Raw genomic sequence first — 21,230 nt, 5'->3', positions numbered from 1 at the left:
CTGTTAGCATCATTGCTTAATTTGTAAAGAAACCTTTGACTGCCATGCACTGGAGGATGGCGCACTCTGCCCTCCCCTGACTCTTGGCGTGTCGGCACCTGGTCACAGCATCAGCTCGGTCCCTCTGGCCTCCCGGGACGGTCTCTAGGCCCAGGCATTGGCTGGTCAGCTTGCTCAGGAGCACAGAGGTTGGCTTTTGCAATATTCCATCTTCAACGCGTCACGCCAAACTCCCTGAGCAATAGCGAGTGTACAGGGAATGGTCCCCAGAAAGCTTCCAATACACCCGCGACTCAGGGAGGAAGCAGAATATTGCAGGAGGCACCAAGAAAGAGAACATTAAAAAGTCAGGTTATATTATAAGGGTAGAATTGAAAATTGTTATGATTATGGAATGGATTTGCAATACACGTATGCATTTTTTCTTGTTATAATTAATGAAGAAAATTCAAAATAAAGAATTTAAAAAAAAAGTCAGGCTATAGGAACAGAGGGATTCTGCGGCACATGCTGGAGATCCAGTCCAAGTGGGCACAAGACTCTCCCACTGTCCAGGAGAAATAGTGTCGTCCCCCACCCCACCACATGCCACGATGCACCTGAAAGTGAGAACAATTTCTCCGGGGCTGGAGATTTTTCACTGACACAGCCCCCGCTTTCTCCACTCTCAAACCTTTGCTTTCTTTTTGCACAACCAAGTTCCAACAGTGAAGATGTGCTCCATTTTCAGCTGGTACGAAAAAAGGAAAATGTTCAGACTCATAGAGGCTCCTAACCAGATAAAGGATGTTCAGACAACTTCTTTGTGCGTCTTGACTGGATTGTAACCTCCATGGAAAAGGGACGGTCTCTTATGTGTTGTTGTGTAAGTAGTAGTATATGGGATGCACTACTCATCAAACTGAAACCCCGCCCCCTTGACAGGTGATGGCAGTCAATCAGCAGGTCCCTCCCACTTTCTTCAGTCTAGGTTAAACCACCACAAGTGTGGTACTGATTGGGCATTTAGACTTAGTGGCTGTCACCATGGGCAGCTTTACCTCACTGTAAGAGCAGCCATCGTTTCTCTGCAAACTGTTTAGAGCTACCGAGTCGTCCAGTTCAAGGAAGGAGATTCCAGGCCAGTCCTGAATTTCTGACAATCCCAGTCCTGGTGCATTCTGGAACTTGCAGCAGTGATTTCAAATGGTAGAAGCAGGGACTACAAATACCACAATGCATTGTGATGTAAGTTGAAAAACCAGGACTGGCCCCAGAGTTTTCACAGTAGCATAACTGGAGTGGAGTGAGTGGGGCGGTTGCTCCTGGTGCAGTCTGAGGCACAGAGCTGCAGCTCTCTCCTTGCTGCCACCGCCTCCCTTCACCTCTTGGCGGGAGAAACTGCTGGGCCTGGTCCTAGGTCATCATGCACTTTGAGCCAGTGTGCGTTAACAGATCCCACTTCTCCCTCCTGCAGGGTTTCCTTTTCAGTCAGGAAGCCTGTGTGTGAGGGGGAGGACAAGCCTGTGCGTAAATACTGCCTCTGGCCCTGTGTTTGCTGACTGCTGTCGCCAGGCCTAGGTGTGGCCCCCAACAACTTTCAGGAGCTGCAAGGTGAGGGGGAAATGGGAAGCATGAAGGCCCACAGTAGGGAGAAGCAGAACGTGTAAGAGCGGAGGAGCAAGTGAACAAGTGGCACTCCAGCTGCAAACCATCTGGGTACCCCGCTGAGTCTCGCTCCTTGACCTGGATCTCTGGGCAGCTCTGAAGCTACGTGTGGCCCTCATGATGTCACTTAGCGCAGGGCAGTACAACACACAACACAACCCAACACACAATGTCTACCATATACTGAAGGTCGGAAAGGGATCTTCCTTACAAAGCTGCGTTCCTGAAACTCTCTCCACCAATTTCCTTACAGTGCATTAAAAGGGCCTAAGCTGCTGTTGAGGATGAGCATGGCAGGCCCTGCATTATTAAGCCTCTAGTGCAGTTTACATAGGGTGTTATCTATCTCCTAAAACTAGCGATTCAGTCAGCAAGCTGAGCAGCCTGGAAGAATTCGCATGGTCCTAGCACTGAGGATTTCTGCCCCTGGACATTTCATGTCACTCATTAAACACTCTGGAATCAGGTGGCAGCTTCTCCCCATTTTTGTTTTATTGGATTTCATAAGGGCATTCTTACAGTGTCAGGTAAAGTCAAGACAGCGGGTAATCGGGCTCAGTGTGGGAACGGTGAAGGTGATTCCACTTTTACTTAGGGAGGTTCCATGCATGAACAATCAGTGAAAGAAAAGCCATTCTGGCTGCCTTGCATTGTACAGTCTCTGGCATGAACTCGAGTGTCGCTACATGCTGATGAAGTGCAGTTTGCTGGAATATGATTTTTGGTTGCTGTGACCGGGCCGGTCCTGGTTTTGCCTCATCTCCCATTTGGACCAGCAGTCTCGCAAGTCCGTAGAGGCCATGGGGTAGGATCAGGACTGGATCGCATTCTCTGGGTTGACCTGGGTCAGGCGGCAACTCTACTTTTCCAGATCCAGCAGACTGGTGACAGCAAAAAAAAAAAAGTGACTTGGAGAAGGAGCAATAACCTGAGAAGTGGTCAAACTTCAACAGCTAGCAGCTGAAATACATCTCCTACAATGTGGACCGGAATAACTGGGCAGGCTGCATGGGAGAATTGGTCTTTATTTGCTGTCATGTACTATGTTACTGTGTGGTGCATTGTTTCTTGCACAGTGGGTGGAGAGGGGAAGAGCAGGACTGAACTCATGGTGTTTCTTAAACCACAGCAACGCTCGTCACCTGTGACTTTCTTATAAGAGAGCATCGGCGCACCTGGGTTCATCTGAAGAATCTCCTATCAGCACAGAATACAAATATTCAAATGTAAAAGAGCGATTTTTAACAAACTTGCTAGAAAAATCAGTTGACTTAAAGGTCTCCTGTCTCGTAGGGAACATGCAAGAGGTGAACAAGCAGGGAGACAATCTCCGATGGTGGATGGCATCAAGGGTTGCCAGCCGTGCTGTCCCCACCAGCAGAGCCTGTGCTTCACGTGTGCTGTCGGGGCGGTGGGGAGCGGACCCTCTCTAGCAGCCACTGCACGCGGCGTACGCACAGATCTCGCAGACATCAATTGGAATTTGCGCTAAAAGAGAAGAAGAGAGCCAAGGCGCTGAAATCAGCTTCATCTTATCACGCGCGCCTTATCGACCGCTATTGTCTGGTGGTCCTTAGCAGCAACCCTTAGCCGAAATGTCAGATCCCTTCCAGCACAGGGGCTCGAGGAGCAAGTGACATCTCAGAATTGTCTTCCTTACTCTTACGTTGGCGTCCGCCAAAGTCAGGATATTCCAAAGTTTGATATTCTCCCCACCCCAAGGTGAAAGTCATAGTAGATTCCCTGGTGCTACTCATGGCATTACAAAAGAATGAACCGAGTCATGTAGTGACATTTTAAGCTCTCCTGCCCGGCAGAATAAACCCCTTGTAAAACAGATGGGAAGCCATAGTTAACGAAAGAGAAGATAACTCCACTAAGGGAATGCAGTTACACCAGGAATAATGAGAGTGGCTCTTACTGAGGACTGAACAGGCAGTGAGGGTCTGTGGCTTTCTGGTTATAAGCTGCAAAAAGTGAATTTTTCCACCTTTTCCTCTGCTAAAAAATCCTTCCTTTACTATAAGGACATATGGTTTTGTCTGCTATAGAGGGTATGAACTGGTTTTCTTTGCTCCAGGTGAACCTTTAGCTGTTTTCCACAGGCCCAGTCCAAATCGCAGGTATCTGGGTAACTCCGCCCTTAGCAGGGGTATTAGTGATAAGGGATGATAGCGATGGGGGTGCAGGTTACACCAATCTTTTATTTACAAGGCTAAGCTCTCATCAGGAAGCCTCTGGCTGGCACCCAGCTATTCCTGCAGAGCTGTAAATCATTGCTTTAATAAAGCGGATAAGATAAGAGAGAGAAGTTTACAGCAGAGAAAACACTTTTATCAAGATTTCTTCTGCCATAAACTGTTCAGTTGTGGGGATGAAGCAAGTGCAAGATTTTTGTTTTTTTTAACCATTTGGAGTCTCAAGTGGCAGTGAAGCATAAAGGGTTTCACCAATAGCCTTGCTACTTAATTGGAATTACCAGTTTCCTCCCCGGGTATCCAGGCTAAAATTGATAACTCTCCCATGAACCTCTTCTGCAGATATCCCCTGTGCACTGGGCTGAACAGGCCTTTTAACGGTGACATTTGCCGATGCTGTCCTATGAGGTAGAAGAGTCAAACTGTGATCCTTGAGAGATGCCAGCTGGGTTTTAAGGATATCCCAAATGAATGTGCATGAGATAAATCTGCGTACAAATTGAGGCAGAGCGCACAAATATATATCTCATGCACATTCATTAGGGATAGCCTGTGAGCCAGACTGGTTTGCGGCTCTAAAAGATTACAGCTTGACGCTTTGTAATGGCAGATGACGAACCAGGGGTCTCCAGCATTCTCACCTCCTTTTGAAGTCTCTGGCATTTTCAGAATCTCAGGATCCATCCAAGAAGATGAATCTCTGACCAAAAACAAAAAAAAACAAAACAGCAGACCTCCGGCAAATGTCCTTTACTGTCTGCCAGGTCTATTGTGGCCATAGATCCCGTAGCAGCACACGTGTCACGATTTTATTTTTGTGACCAAGCTCCTGAGGTGCACTATTTAAAGTGGCCCGAAGTCAGTGTTGCAGCTTCCTTTCAGCTCAGGGACTGCCAAAAATACCACAATGCATTGAGATGCAAGGTTCAAAACCCAGAACCCATCCAAAGCCCCCTTTCCTTGAACTGCATCACTTGGCAACTCGGATGCAGTGGGGATAAAACTAGAAGTGGATCTGCCTGCCCTAAACATACAGAGCCAGTCGGATCATCCTAAGAATGAGGAGAGAGAGAGAGGTCCCCTTACCTAACCTCTTGAAGACATCTCCAGAGCGGGGGCTCTTGCACACGTGCCCAAACACCTCTGGGAGCTCATTATTGGCGCAGACGGAGGAGCTCCCATCCATTGCCGCCATCCGAGGGCTGAACTTCGACAAATCCACGGGCAGCAGATCCTTCAGCTTCTTCACATCGTCCAGAGAGAATGAAAAGGCTCCATCCTGAAAGCATACGTTAAACATAGTAAATCCCATACTGTGAGTGGTGGTGGGGTCTGGGAGGAATACTGGGGAGGGCACGGAGGAAACGAGAGACCTCACATCTGAGCGCTCATCGGGGTGGCCATGAGTGGGCACTGAATCCTTTCTTGATGTTTTCCCGGTGCAAAACAATCGACGTGCGCGGTTTAACACGCAAAACTATACGGTAGCCCAGAACTGGCGTTAAATCTTCATGTGCTCCAAGCCACTGCAAAAAAAAAAAAAAAAGCCCAAAATACTGCTTTTCTGTGGTTCCTCCTCCTTAGTATTCTCAAACCCATGCGTGGAAAGAGCAGGTGCAAGCGGGCATGCGGACTCTGCACCCCTGGCCATTTTCAAAGTGAAAGTACGCGGGCTTACTGGCGCAGAGACTGCGAGTAAAACGCGCCTGCAGGCGGTGGGAAGATATTCCCCCTTCCCATTCTCAGACCTGGGTGAGCAGAGGATAACGCTCCAAAGCTCGTCACAGATCTACTGACTTAGTCCAACGGTTTTCTCCTGCAACCTGTTGTTGGCCCATATTTCTATATATCTGGAGGTGCAAGGTCGTTGATGAAACATTCCCTGTCCCGAAATCTGGGTGAGCAATTATCGTCGTATATTAAATAGGGGATCTTGTGTAGGAAGATGAGAAAACTCTCCTGGGAGCCGGAAATGACTGGGCAGAATGGATTGGTCTGTTGGTCTTTTTTTTCTGCTGTCATCTACTCTGTTACCCCCCTTTTGGGTTCAGCTATCAGCTATGTATCCAAGTTAGATCTTTGGTGCTTTGTGCGTTACGTTATTTTTAAGCTGCTAATTAGAAGAGGGGATAGGGAGGTGAGGTTCATGTTCTGTGGTCATCTCAGTGAGGCTTCAGCCCTTTAACGTTAGAAAATATCACTACAAGTCCCTCCATAGCTCAAAATCAGGGCTGGCTCAGCTAAGCGCAGGAAGCGGGCATGGATTTGTCACGGGGCGCACCAGCCCTCTGCCTGGGGGGGGGACAGGGGAAAGAGACATCAGGCCACCTGAACCTTTACTGCCTTCCAGCTGTGCTGAATCTCCCGTCCCACGTCTGTCTCCCTCTTTCCTTTTCTCCCATCCCAGATCCCCCCCTTCCCCAGTCCTCCTCCCGTCCTCTCCCCCCACACCATCCCTGAGATCTCTTCCCTGTACTCATGCCTCTTTTTCCTCACCCAGGAAAAGGAAAATAAAATGATATGCAGACACAAGCAATGTAATATTTAAAAAGTGGAAATGTTTGTCAGAATTTTCACATTTTCGCCACAAAATCTACCCCCGAGCTGCCGCAGGAAACTTTGCGTCTGTGACTTAGACCTGCTCCCTGTTGTCCGACCTTATTTGAAGGGGGTGGGGGGAGAGGGAAGGGGTGCCAGAGAACCATCAGGGCCTGGGGGGTGCCAAAATCCTAAGGGACTGGCTCCCAGTTTAGTTTGATTACAGCAAATGCCCAAACTAATCAAACATGATCCTAGATCCCCCACCTAGAACTTCCCCAGAGCGTTCATTAACCTGCTATCTCCTGGCCTCAGCCCTCAGCCCTGCACTTTGTACTCCACACACAGAGGCCATCAAGCACAGCCACACTGCACTGGTAAAGTACTGGGATCTCTGTTCATCTCAATGAAAGCAATGCGTCCAGATTGCTTATGGGCTCAAAAGAAGGTGACCTCTTGGTGTGGAGGCTGATAACGTCAAATTCAAGAATCCAAGGCACTGGCTTCTGCTTTCCGAGATATGAAGGGCTTCCCGGGGGTATTTGTGTTCAGCGCCGGCGGCGAGGGGGCAGAGCCAGAACTCGCATCCCTCCGAGGCGACAGGCGACCCCGGTCTGTCAGGCCTCACACGGTCAACATGAAGGGCCTGCGTCTTCTCACAAGCAGTTCCCCAATATTGATACGATTCTTAGGTTTGCTTCACAAATTCCGAGCCCCAGTATCGTGCCCCAGGGGGTTCAGACTGACTGTAAACCAGAGCTAGACGGCTTCAGTTCTTCCTCCACGGTCCTTCATCCCACACCCCCATTATAAATCTTAGATCATGACCTAGAACGCCGGAGCAGAACCAAATGGTCATGTCAGCACCTTTTTAAAAATCATGTTTCTTAAATAATGAGTGTCTTACTGCTTGCAGGTTTGGAAAATAATGCAGAGCGTTTTCTTTGGACGAGGAGAGAGCACTAGAAAGGGAGAAAAATCCTCTTTTGGTACTAAAAGTGGAAACCAAGGTCAGTAAACAAGTGGCTTTAGCACCGGGTGCTTGAGAAGGGTGTGTTGCTCTCAAACACTAATCAGACATGTAGTCAGTCAGTCCAATGCACAGGACTGGCATCTGTAACCTTGATTTCTCAGCAGGCTGTGATACTTTTATTGAGCAAACAGAAGAATTATCCAAAGATGCTGTGCACGGGATTTCGAAACCATGTAGAAAGAGTCCCTGTGGTTGCAATAGATCTAGTGGAAGGCGTAGCCTCATGGTTAGAGCAAAGAGCCTCATGGTTAGAGCAAAGAGCCTCATGGTTAGAGCATGGTTAGAGCCTCATGGTTAGAGCAAAGAGCCTCATGGTTAGAGCAAAGAGCCTCATGGTTAGAGCATGGTTAGAGCCTCATGGTTAGAGCCTCATGGTTAGAGCAAAGAGCCTCATGGTTAGAGCAAAGAGCCCTGTTATATGTAACTGCACCTTCTGACACACAGTTCCAGTTTGATGTATATACTGCACCCCTGTTTTATGTAAACCAGCAAGATATGTTGTCATGATTGCCGGTATATAAAAACCTTAAATAAATAAATAAATAAATAAAATTTGTCCTGTTGACGCTCCTCGTGATTCTGGGCAGACCGCTTCGACTCCCATTGCCTCAGGTTGTAAGCAGGGACTTAACGGCACCTGAACTGAAATAATGCTGTAAGCTAGCGGGAAAGCATCATTTAGAAAGACGGGCCAAACGTCCAGAAGTGTTCCTCATCACTGGACAATTCTGTGCTTCCAGCAAGCAAAAGCCATCAGACGACGTGCGGAGAATCCAGAACTCCCAGCACCAATCTGGTTACTTAAACTCGGTCCTCTTGTTTATACATCTCTCATCGGCCAAAAGAGCAGCGGCTGCATTGCTAAAAATGAAGACTGGCGATAATGCAGAAAATGTGATGAGGCTTTCTACCAGCAGAATTTACCAACCGCCTCGTGTGTTTAAGACGAGAATAAAATAGAAAAGGAAAATATCTAAAAAAATAAATCTTTCATGTGTGCTGGAGTGTTGAGTTACATAAGAACTGCCATACTGGGTCAGACCAAGGGTCCATCAAGCCCAGTATCCTGTTTCCAACAGTGGCCAATCCAAGTCACAAGTACCTGGCAAGTACCTAAACATTAGATAGATCTCAAGCTACTAATTCTTATTGATTAATAGCAGTTTATGGATTTTTCCTCTAGGAACTTATCCAAAACTTTTTAAAACCCAGTTATACTTACTGCTGTAACCACATCCTCTGGCAATGAATCCCAGAGCTTAACTATGCACTGAGTGAAAAAAAAAAGTTCTTCAATTTGTTTTAAATGAGCTACTTGCTAACTTCATGGAGTGCCCCCTGGTCCTTCTATTAACTGAGAGAGTAAATAACTGATTTACATTAACTTGTTCAAGTCCTTTCATGATTTTGTAGACCTCTATCATCTCTTCTCTAAACTGAACAGCCCTAAGCTCTTTAGCCTTTCCTCATAGGGGATCCGTTCCATGCCACTTATCATTTTGGTTGCCCTTGTGGCACCATTTCATTGTTCAGCTAACTTTAATATATTTCATCACTAACTTCTGGGAGCCACCACTCCCTTCATCGGATCCAGAGAGAAGAAGCAAGCTTTGACAGGATGAAGGCAAGATTAGCTCCCAAAAGCTACTTAAGAAAATGTATTGACAATCTACTAGAAAGGTGTTCCTTTATATTCTGTGTTTGATCTTGATCTCTGCACATTCAAGCAGACTAACCCACAACTTAATCCTTGGCATGTTATGGAGTTTTAGAGATTGCCTTTGAACATGCTGCTACAATCCCGTTGTTCTGAGGAAGAGTTACTTATTTATTGTAAATTGTATTTCGAGGTAGTCACTGCCAAGCTGTTACTCATGCTTAGTCACTGCTCTTGATTTATTGACGTTCAGTCCTTAGTGTGCACCTTACTAGGGTTGAGCTCCTAACGACCTGCAATTTTATGCCGCTCCCCTAATATGTTATACCCTGATGACTGTATGCTGCTATTGTAATTTATTGCATCCTGCTCTGAGTGGCTATTTATTCAAAAAGGTGGGTAATAAATCTAAATAGTAAATAAGCAGATATCCAGAACCATCCACTTTGTCACCTGTGGAATTGTATATCTGCGTATATATTGCTGAATGTACATCTGGTTTTTTTTGTGTGGTGTTAGCAGAGATTGTCGAGATTAGTTAATTTCTTTTGTGCGTCTCGTGTTAAGAGACAGCTGTACCTTGGTTAATGTTATTCTGAAACTTTGTCCCTGCATATCCTGCTATAACAAACACTCAATTAAACAAGTAAGCTAGTTCCCAGTGCCTCAGTTACAAAGAAGGAATCTTGTTTGAATGTGTATCTCTGATGATAGTGTGTGTCTGTATATATATAGATATTGCTAAATATATATATAGAGAGATGATAGGTGTATCTATGCTTGTTTTAGATATGTGTGTGTGTGAGGTCTGGCTGTGCGTTTGCATGTGAGGTGTGTGTGTGTCACCCAGGTTCACACAGAGAGTCATTGACTGATATACAGGGGGATAAAGTGACTCTCCCAGGGTCACACAGAGAGTCAGTGACTGAGGCACAGGGGGATAAAGTGAGTCTCCCAGGGTCACACAGAGAGTCAGTGACTGAGGCACAGGGGGATAAAGTGACTCATCCAGGGTCACACAGAGAGTCAGTGACTGAGGCACAGGGGGATAAAGTGACTCCCCCAGGGTCACACAGAGAGTCAGTGACTGAGGCACAGGGGGATAAAGTGACTCCCCCAGGGTCACACAGAGAGTCAGTGACTGAGGCACAGGGGGATAAAGTGACTCATCCAGGGTCACACAGAGAGTCAGTGACTGAGGCACAGGGGGATAAAGTGACTCCCCCAGGGTCACACAGAGAGTCAGTGACTGAGGCACAGGGGGATAAAGTGACTCCCCCAGGGTCACACAGAGAGTCAGTGACTGAGGCACAGGGGGATAAAGTGACTCATCCAGGGTCACACAGAGAGTCAGTGACTGAGGCACAGGGGGATAAAGTGACTCCCCCAGGGTCACACGGAGAGTCAGTGACTGAGGCACAGGGGGATAAAGTGACTCCCCCAGGGTCACACAGAGAGTCAGTGACTGAGGTACAGGGGGATAAAGTGACTCCCCCAGGGTCACACAGAGAGTCAGGGAATGAGGCACAGGGAGATAAAGTGACTTCTCCAGGGTCACACAGAGAGTCAGCGACTGATGCACAGGGAGGTAAAGTGACTCCCCAGGGTCACACAGAGAGTCAGTGACTGATGCACAGGGAGGTAAAGTGACTCCCCAGGGTCACACAGAGAGTCAGCGACTGATGCACAGGGAGGTAAAGTGACTTCCCCAGGGTCTCACAGAGAGTCAGTGACTGAGGCACAGGGGATAAAGTGACTCCCCCAGGCTCACACAGAGAGTCAGTGACTGAGGCACAGGGAGATAAAGTGACTCCCCCAGGGTCACACAGAGAGTCAGTGACTGAGGCACAGGGGGATAAAGTGACTCCCCCCCTGGGTCACACAGAGAATCAGTAACTGAGGCACAGGAGGATAAAGTGACTCCCCCAGGGTCACACAGAGAGTCAGGGACTGAGGCACAGGGGGATAAAGTGACTCCCCCAGGGTCACACAGAGATTCAGCGACTGAGGCACAGAAGGATAAAGTGACTCCCCCAGGGTCACACAGAGAGTCAGTGACTGAGGCACAGGGAGATAAAGTGACTCCCCCAGGCTCACAGAGAGTCAGCAACTGAGGCACAGGGGGATAAAGTGACTCCCCAGGATCACACAGAGAGTCAGTGATTTAAGCACAGGGGGATAAAGTGACTTCCCCAGGGTCACACAGAGAGTCAGGGAATGAGGCACAGGGAGATAAAGTGACTGCTCCAGGGTCACACAGAGAGTCAGCGACTGATGCACAGGGAGGTAAAGTGACTCCCCAGGGTCACACAGAGAGTCAGTGACTGATGCACAGGGAGGTAAAGTGACTCCCCAGGGTCACACAGAGAGTCAGCGACTGATGCACAGGGAGGTAAAGTGACTTCCCCAGCGTCTCACAGAGAGTCAGTGACTGAGGCACAGGGGATAAAGTGACTCCCCCAGGCTCACACAGAGAGTCAGTGACTGAGGCACAGGGAGATAAAGTGACTCCCCAGGGTCACACAGAGAGTCAGTGACTGAGGCACAGGGGGATAAAGTGACTCCCCCCCTGGGTCACACAGAGAATCAGTAACTGAGGCACAGGAGGATAAAGTGACTCCCCCAGGGTCACACAGAGAGTCAGGGACTGAGGCACAGGGGGATAAAGTGACTCCCCCAGGGTCACACAGAGAGTCAGTGACTGAGACACAGAAGGATAAAGTGACTCCCCCAGGATCACACAGAGAGTCAGTGATTTAAGCACAGGGGGATAAAGTGACTTCCCCAGGGTCACACAGAGAGTCAGTGACTGAGGCACAGGGAGATAAAGTGACTTCTCCAGGGTCACACAGAGAGTCAGCGACTGATGCACAGGGAGGTAAAGTGACTTCCCCAGGGTGACACAGAGAGTCAGTGACTGAGGCACAGGGAGATAAAGTGACTTCTCCAGGGTCACACAGAGAGTCAGCGACTGATGCACAGGGAGGTAAAGTGACTTCCCCAGGGTCACACAGAGAGTCAGGGAATGAGGCACAGGGAGATAAAGTGACTTCTCCAGGGTCACACAGAGAGTCAGCGACTGATGCACAGGGAGGTAAAGTGACTTCCCCAGGGTGACACAGAGAGTCAGTGACTGAGGCACAGGGGGATAAAGTGACTCCACCATGCTTCACAGTGAGTGTCAGTGACAGAGGCACTAAGGGATAAAGTGACTCCCCCAGGATCACACAGAGAGTCAGTGATTTAAGCACAGGGGGATAAAGTGACTTCCCCAGGGTCACACAGAGAGTCAGGGAATGAGGCACAGGGAGATAAAGTGACTTCTCCAGGGTCACACAGAGAGTCAGCGACTGATGCACAGGGAGGTAAAGTGACTTCCCCAGGGTCACACAGAGAGTCAGTGACTGAGGCACAGGGGGATAAAGTGACTCCACCATGCTTCACAGTGAGTGTCAGTGACAGAGGCACTAAGGGATAAAGTGATTCCTCAGGGTTATACAGAAACACAGGAAGATAAAGTGACTTACTGAATGTTATGCAGAGAGTCAGTGATTGAATCACAGGGAGTCTGGTGATAAAGAGGGTCATTTTCAGAAGCCCATGTATGTCTAATATCTGTGGGTACAAAGTACATGCAGACATCAACCCAAATTTTCAGAGCAGACTTGTATGCATAAGTCCACTGGTTGAAAATTATGGACATCCCCAGAACACGCGTACACACGTGCATACAGGAAGTTATATCTGCTCCCGAGTAGGTGGAACTTTTTGTGTTAAAATTTACATACAGTACTTTCACAAATGAGAGGTGTGCACGTAAATGCTTTCTGCACCTCTACTCTATCCCCAGGCACACTTAACTGTGACTGTATGATTAATCATGTGCATACTTTTCACCTTGCTTGAACCCCTGGAATAATTTTTAAAAGCCAATTTACACACACAAAGCGGGGGTTTATTCCTGAAAAAGTGGACGCCTGCTCAGGATAACACAGAGTTGGGGGGAACTAGAGAGACTTCCTTGGGTTTTCAGAGGGTCAGAGGCAGAATCAGGGTGTTTAGAGAGGAGAAGAAGAGCAGAGCAAGTTGAGAGGATTTCACTCACCCGGACCACGACGCAGCTGTACAGGTCTGCCAGCAGCAGAAGATAGAAGACTCTGGTGAATGCAGATGCCATGATGGAGACAACAGTGTAGTGCTTTTCCAATTCTGTTCAGTTTTCTTGTGGGAAGCCCAGGGCAGATTTTTAAGACTGTTCCTGTGGTTAATGAATAATCTGCATCCTCTCCATTGGCCACAAGGCCTCGTTAAATAGCCAGCCCCAGAACTGCTCAAGGGAATGATGCACGATAGACACAGGATCAGCAACAGGGATACAATGTATCTTTGTCTGATTGTACATCAAAGGCCAATGGTTTATTTTAATCAATACTGTTTTCGTTCATTAGTGACATTTCCCAGCTGTTGCGGCAGGGTAAAACAATTCAATTGTCCCAAGACTGCTACATACAAGAGTGAAATTATCTTCAAAGCTCATGAATAGAAATGTTTGAACTTCACATTTTATTACTAGTAGGGTGAAATGTACTGCCCTAGCTTCACTGAATGAAGACTTACTTTTTCTTAAGCTCTAACCTTATTCATCACTTTCAAGGTGAAGTATGTCAGTGCCTCAAGTATAGGGATAGGGGACACATTTCAGTCTGCGTGAGTACGGAATAAGATACACTCTTCTAGTACTAAAGCCAACAACTCAAGTTGGAGTTAGTGGACACTTTTCCCTGTGAGCTGGCACCGAGTTAACGGCTGCACTCTTCCAGTAGCGTCATCGCTGACCCATGGCGTTGGATATCTTTTCCCTTCGAACCGTTAGTGAGCCAATGCCCCAGCATGTTAAGCAGGGGCAGATCGGCCTATCGGGGGATCGGGCATCCCCCGTTGGGCCGATCGCTCCAGTCACGTGGTCTGCCGTGCGCGGCCGTGACAGAGCCGCGCACGGCAGATCACGTGATGTGTCCTGGGCCGGCCTGGGCGGCGAATACCCGGGCCGGTCCGACATCGTGAGTCTGCCGCTGATGTTAAGGGACATTCTTCTCTCTAATCCAGAGTTGAGCCAATGCCCTGTTATTGGCGGGCTTCCTTAACAAGGACTGCATTCCCGGGCTAGTGTCTCCAAATGCGAGTATATGGGCCACGCGCAAACAAAGCGTATTTTAAAAGCTGCAAATTACGTGCCAATATGCGCAGACACGAGTAAAAAAAAAAAAAAGGGGGGGGGCGGAGTTTGGTTTTGTGTAAATCCGATGGCCGTAGCCAGCAGTGGGCTGTTAGCCTCGGATGTTTATTTCTGCCTTTGATGGGGTTTCAGTCTGCAGAAATCTCTTTTTAGGCCTAGAACGACTGGGTGAAGGGTCTGGGTCAACTGGGAAGAGTGCAGGCTGAAGAGCCAAAGGGGTCTGGGCAAACTGGTGGACTAACGGGCAAGCGGTAGTTGCTATTTTGTAAGAGATAAATGCGTATACATTACCAAACATATTCGTACACTTTTGCAGCTGCTAATTGACTTAAGGCAAGTGACATCGGACTTGCCTGTTGTCTGCAGTTTAAGGGCAGGAGGTCTGGATGAATTGGTGGGGGGTTCAGGGTGACGCGCTAGAGGGTATAGGGGACCTGACAATGGTCTGGGTGACCTGGGGAATCCAAGCACACGCTCAAGTAGGTATTTTCAAAACATTATAGGCGCATACTTTATAAAACACGTATAAATCAAGGTTATTACACCTATGTGTTTTGTTTTTTTTACGCACGTAAAACATACACATGTATGTTTATAAAATAGGTAGGGAAAGTATGTGCTTTCTTGCTTGGAAACATTCATGCGGACTGAAGCATATGCGTGTGCTTTTGGAGCAGAATTACAAGGTGTTTTATAAATAGTGCAGCTTCCGCCACGCTTGCACTAACCTCCATGCGTTATACACTGTACCCTGTTGTATCTGAGGCAATGGAGGGCTGAAGTGACTGCATAGACTGGATTAAAGTAAGGTGGGGGGAGATTTAAAATAGGGGGGAAATCCTCGGGGGGTTGTGAATGAAGGCTCAGGGCATAGAACTGGGATCAGAAACAAAGAAAAGGAATTCCCATGTGGCCTGCTGGTACCTTGTATGGTGGAAAGGGAGGGGATGTCTGCCCCCAAGAGCTCTGAGGAGTGGGGGGGGGGGGGGGGGTGTCCATATTGGTCACATAGTCCTATAGTTGGCCTTATCTTCATGGGGTACCAAGTGGTCTAAAGAGAAACGATCTACAATGGCCACAGAAATGTACAAGTCAGCACATAATGGGTTATTTTTGAATTATTTTCTGTCTATCCTTTCTAAGAGAGGTGGGAGAAATTAAAGAAATAGCGGAACCCCCCCTCCAGGCCCAATATGTTAAAATCGAAAGCATGCAGAGAAATCCAAACTCCCCCCAGCTCCATCTCATGGAAAGCCTCGCTTTTTTTCTGTGCGTAAAAATCTGTGCAAAAAACAAACAGGTCATTTACGCTATTTACCTATTCCACTAAGCTCATGATTGTGTAAAATCTACCTTATCCTCCCCGCATTGTCTCTTCTTCTAGCTGAAGAGCCCCAACCTCTTCAGCTTTTCCTCATAGGGAAATCGTTCCATCCCCCTTTATCGTTTTGGTCGCCTTTTCTAGCTCTGCTCTATCTTTTTTTTCCGATGAGGCAATTGGAACTGCACACAATACTCAAGGTGTACTTGCACCACAGATCTATGCAAAGGCATCATGACATTTTCTGTTTTATTCTCCAGTCCTTTCTGAATAATTCCAAATGCTTTATTTGCTTTTTTTTTGTCCGTCGCCACACACTGAGCAAAGGATTTCAATATATTGACTGCAAGGACTCCAAGACGCTTTATCTGGATACTTTGGAGGCCAGCATTGTGCACCTGTAGAGAGGACTTTCCCCCATATGCAATGCTTTCTCCTTGTCCGAATTAAAATTCATTTGCCATTTAGATGCCCAGCTCCTTCTGCAGCTCTTCACGGTCTGCTCATGCATTAAGAACATTGAATAATTCTGTCAAATGCAAATTTGATCACCTCAGTTGTTGCTCCTTTTTCCAGATCAATTATGTAAATGTTAAACAACACAGGGCCAATAATTCTGTTCTTAACAACAGTTCCTACTATTTTGCCTGGTACCAATGTCAGGCTGTCTGGTCTACGGTTTCCCAGAGCACCCCATGATCTCTTTTTAAAAACTGGAGTTACATTGGCCACCCTCCAGCTTTTAGGCACATTGATTGATATTAATGATAGGTTATAAATTGCTTGTAACAGGTCTGCAGTTTCGTAACTGAGTTCTTTTAGAACTCTGGCATTAATATTATCCAGTCTTGGTGATTTTTAAATCTTTAGTTTGTCAAGTTGATCTATTACGTCTTTCAGTTTTCATTTTAGTTCCTCTGAACTACTACCTTCAAAGACTGTTACCGGGTATCTCCCCAACATCCCCTTCAATAAATATTGAAGCAAAGAAGTCATTTAGTTTTTCTGTCCTCACAGTGCAGCTGATTCCCTCACAGGCTTCTTGCTTTTTGATGCACTTTAAAAATTATTTATTAGCTTATGCCTGTATGGCAAATTTCTTCTTCTCAAATTATTTCTTGGTCTGCCTTATTAAAGGTTTTTTTTTTTTTTTTTGCTAGTTCTTATGTTCTTTCCTATTCTTCTCATTTGGATCTGCCTTCCATTTTTTAAAAAGAAGGCTTTTTAAAAAAATCTTTAATAGCCTTTTTCACCTCACCGTTTAACCATGCTGAAAAACATTTGGTCTTTCTTTGACCTTTTTTAATGTGTGGAATACATTTTATCTGGGCTTCCAAGATAGCATTTTTAAACAATCTTCATGCCACATTCAAACTTTAACCCTTGAACCTACTCCTTTAAGCTTATTTTTAGTGTTTCCCATTCTATATTTTATATAAAAAGCCTGTATTGAATAAGGCCATATGTGTTATATGAGTAGCACCAACCCATGTGCATGGGCATGCCAGGAACTGGGCACCCATGCCATGGTTGCACCCCCTCCCCTCCTCCTCTTATCTTTTACAGTAGAAGGGGGAGATAGAGCCAATAGGAGCTTGTTTTGCTCCACATAGAGTTTCTCTTTTGGTCGCCACAGGTGATGTCATCAGCCAGTGATGAGTGGGATGGCAGAGGTTGGGGGGAAACACTACAGGCTGCTGAACCCAGAAGCCAAAGCACTTCCACTTCCCCACTGTATTGAGGTGATGCCCCCCATTCCACTTTTTGGGAGGAAGGTAAAAGTATGCTCCCATTGGTGGGATCTTACCTAATGGGAAGGCTTTGGGAGGGAGGATATGAGGCATAGGCAGTGACCAACCCAGCCTCTTTTTCCTTCCTCCCAATGGTTGGGCTGGTCTGCATCCATTGCACTCACCCACCCTCCTAGTACTGGGCAGATAGTTATTATTGTATTAGTTAGATTATAAAACTTGTTCTAGATTATGGATATCCACTCAACATGTATAATTTGTTTTTGATTGCATGTATTTGTTGTTGGTTATATTGATATATTTATATTGTTGCAGTTGGGAGGGGCGGAGGTACCCAAGCCTAAAGAGGGTTGGGGGGGGGGAGGATATTTACATTTGGGGCACCAAACTGGCTGGAGTCATCTGTCTCCCAGAGAACTGAAGCTGGTTTGGCAGCAGGCTGGTGACTCCACTTTTGGCCAGTGGCAGACCCGGTGGGCCGATACCCTTGCTAGATTAGGGCTGGATCTCCAGATGGCCTGGCCTACATAACTAATTACTGCCAAACAACCTTGCTTGACTGGGGTGGGCTGGCTTGGTTAATGGGGTTTCTTATCCATAGTCATTACTATATGTTAGACAAGGCTTGGGTACGCAGTTTGGACTCATTGCCAAGGTTCTGTTGTGCAATAAATCTGTGGCCTATTTATTAATCTACTTGAATTTGGGCTTTTGGTATTTTCTTCTGTTAATGCCATTTGGATGGGGTGTGGACCTGCCACAGCTGCCCTGGTTACAGGATGATTGCATATGCGAAAGCTGTCTTCAACTACAATAAAGAGTATAATAAATTAAAACTAATATTAGAAAGTGGGCCACTGATATTTGGTTTATGGCTAATGAGACTCACTAGGATCAAAACTCTCATGTAAGTCCATTTACATACCAGTCTGCCAAGCTTTCTCCCTGAGCTTTAAGCCCTTTGGCATAACAAGGTGGACGCTTTTCCCATGATATCTTAGACCTGATCACAGCCAGGGCTCCATCGCAAAATGAATTCCCCCAACCCTTCCCCACCACCTATTTTTTGAAATGGTGTCTGTAAACAGTAAAATCCATCACCCTGGTGGCACAGATACCGTGGACACACACAAAGCAATAAATCACACTGATAAGTGTCTTCAAAATATAGTAAAACCATCCACACATGGCCATTGTTCTTGCCCATAGCTCACATTCAGGCCAATACAGTACAGTGCGCTCCGGAGCGCACTGTTAGCCGGCATTTGGACGCGCTAGTTTTACCCTTATTCAGAAAGGGATAATAGCGTGTACAAAACGCGCGTCCAACCCCCCCCTCCCCCCCGAACCTAATAGCGCCCACAGCATGCAAATGCATGTTGATGGCCCTATTAGGTATTCCCGCACAATTCATAAAGCAAAGTGTGCAGTCAAGCCGCACATTTTGCTTTCAGAAATTAGCGCCTACCCAAAGGTAAGGTAGGCGCTAATTTCTCCGGGCACTGGGAAAGTGCACAGAAAAGCAGTAAAATTTGCTTTTCTGTGCACTCTTTGACTTAATATCATGGTGATAGTCCCGAAAGTTTAAAAAAGTTAAAAAAAATAAAAAATAAAATTTTTTTAAATGGGCCCGCGGCTGGAGGGTCGAAAACCGGACGCTCTATTTTGCCGGCATTCGGTTTCCGAACCCGTGGCTGTCAGCGGGCTTGAGAACCGACGCCGGCAAAATTGAGCGTCGGCTGTCAAACCCGCTGACAGCCGCCCATCAAAAAAGAGGCGCTAGGGATGCGGTAGTGTCCCTAGAGCCTCTTTTTACTGCCAGGCCTAATTTTAATAAATTAAAATACCGAATTGCGTGCACAGGAGAGTGGCCTGAGTGGGCACTTGCCCGCTCTCCCGCGTTTTTACTCTATCGGCCCGATTGTGCTGAAGATTATCACCTACAAACAGGACTCCGTTGACATATACTTTCCGGTTGCGTCATCAAAGCCATCATTACGTCACTATTGCTGGAAGGAGATCAGACATTAATGATTTGGAGATTGTGATCTTATCTAGCAGAGCTTAGTAGTGTCAGTCAAACAAAACAGAGGGGCTCTTTCAGCACACAGCTCTCTCCAATTAGAGATAAAAGCCAGTTTTATCAAAGCGGGGTCTTTTTTCTCATGCTGGTCAACCTTGCTGATGTGGCGGTAAGGGTACTACATACAATCCAAAAGGGGACCTTCAGCCGCCTCCTCTCTGCTGCCACCTCCCCTCACCTCATAACAGCATTAAGTACCATGCTGGGTCATATCAACTGCCATTGAGCCCAGGATCCCCAATACTGGCCAATCCCGATTCCTTGAATTGAGAGTTGTAAACCACGTTGGATTTTTTTTTTTCTGGGGAGGAAGTATAAAAATGTTTTAAATAAAACATATAGAAATCCCGTCTCTCTAGCTCATTCCCAGATGTAGGAGGAGCCAGTCCCTATGCCTATCTCGTTCTTCAAGCAGGAGAAGCTATTTGGGGCCAATCTTAGGCCTGGTGGCAATGATGGTACCAGTCAGTAAACATGGGGCCTCAGCCACTGAGCACTCGCTGGTCGTGTCTCCCCTTCACACCCGGATCTCCTTCCTGATCAGGAAAGCACAGGTATGAGGGCAGTGATGGGGGTCCTTCAGTGTATGCTGCTTCAGGCCCTGAGCTTACCAACTGCTACCATCTCCAGGTGTAAGCCCAGCCTCAAAAGTATCTCCTACTTCAAGTGCTACAAGGACTGCTATTGTATTTTTCTTTTTTTATGTGGAAAACCAATAAAAAGATGTAAACCTAAAGTAAGCTGGACATTTTGTGTCTTGAGTTTTGAATGTGGCACCTCCCTGTGGCAGAGACCTCTTGCTGTCATGACCGAGGTTGGTGGGGCATTAGGGGTTTGCGTGTTGCAAGGTCTCTGGTTGGAACCTCACAAGGGGCACTGTTTGATGCTCTCTTCCCAACTGGGTCTCTTCTACAGAAAAGGGGCCGCTGTCCCAGTTGGCCCCCGCCCTGTCCAGACCCCACCCCTGGCCCGCCCCTTTCAAGGAGCCTGGCACTTCCGGGCATACTGGGAGATGCGCACATAGCCGGGCTGTTTTTAGAAAAAACGGTTTTTATTGTCTTATAAAAAGGTCACACAAAGGGAAGGTGGTGTGGTTCTTCGCCACCTTCCTTTACAAATGCACAGAAACTACAGAAAGAACCAGGTACTCCAACCCGAACTACCCCCTTCCTCGAGTTCCTCTATTAAGTCCAGGCGCCACAAAGGGAGCCCTAAACATTCACCAGGCCAAACAATACAAAAAGAGAAAGCAACCATTAGCGTAAATAGGGTTCAGTCCTTGAAGATCGTGTTACAGTCACTCATTGAGAATCGAGCTTCGTACACGCTGTGGTAAAGATTGCAGATAAACGTCCCAAACATCAAGAAAACGCTTTCTGTGTCGTGGAGAAAGGCGCACGGTCGCCGCGTCCAGGAGCATCATTCGCTGAAAACAGTTGCTGTTTTTAAAATACGCTTGGTGCACGCACATGGCCTGGCCATGCGCATATCCCCTGGTTTTTATGCGCGCTGGGCTTTTAAAATTTGGGCTTAAGTGAGAGCATTGTGACTTAAGTGAAAATATGAAAACATAGAAACATAGAAATGATGGAAGAAGAAGACCAAACGGCCCATCCAGTCTGCCCAGCAAGCTATGCACTTTTTTCCCCTCTTATTTGTTACGCTTGGCTCTTAGTACCTTTTAGTTTTATTTCCCTTCCACCCCACCATTAATGTAGAGAGCAGTGTTGGAACTGCATCTTATTGAATATGTAGCTTAGTTAGGG

General features: G+C 46.9%; 1 protein-coding gene across 1 annotated transcript; it reads right to left on the bottom strand.

The window, feature by feature from the left end:
* Window positions 1–2,126: 2,126 nt before the first annotated feature.
* LOC115076910 (guanylin-like) lies at window positions 2,127–13,340 on the bottom strand. The gene is made up of 3 exons (XM_029578919.1): window positions 13,179–13,340; window positions 4,932–5,124; window positions 2,127–3,135 (listed from the first exon to the last, which is right to left on the bottom strand). Exons 1-3 carry the CDS (start codon window positions 13,248–13,250, stop codon window positions 3,077–3,079), a joined length of 324 nt encoding a protein of 107 aa, XP_029434779.1. The 5' UTR covers window positions 13,251–13,340; the 3' UTR covers window positions 2,127–3,076.
* Window positions 13,341–21,230: the final 7,890 nt, after the last annotated feature.

This window comes from Rhinatrema bivittatum, chromosome 15 (genome assembly GCF_901001135.1).
Source record: "Rhinatrema bivittatum chromosome 15, aRhiBiv1.1, whole genome shotgun sequence".
Taxonomy (NCBI): Eukaryota; Metazoa; Chordata; class Amphibia; order Gymnophiona; family Rhinatrematidae; genus Rhinatrema; species Rhinatrema bivittatum.
This window is presented reverse-complemented; position numbering and strand designations above follow the sequence as displayed.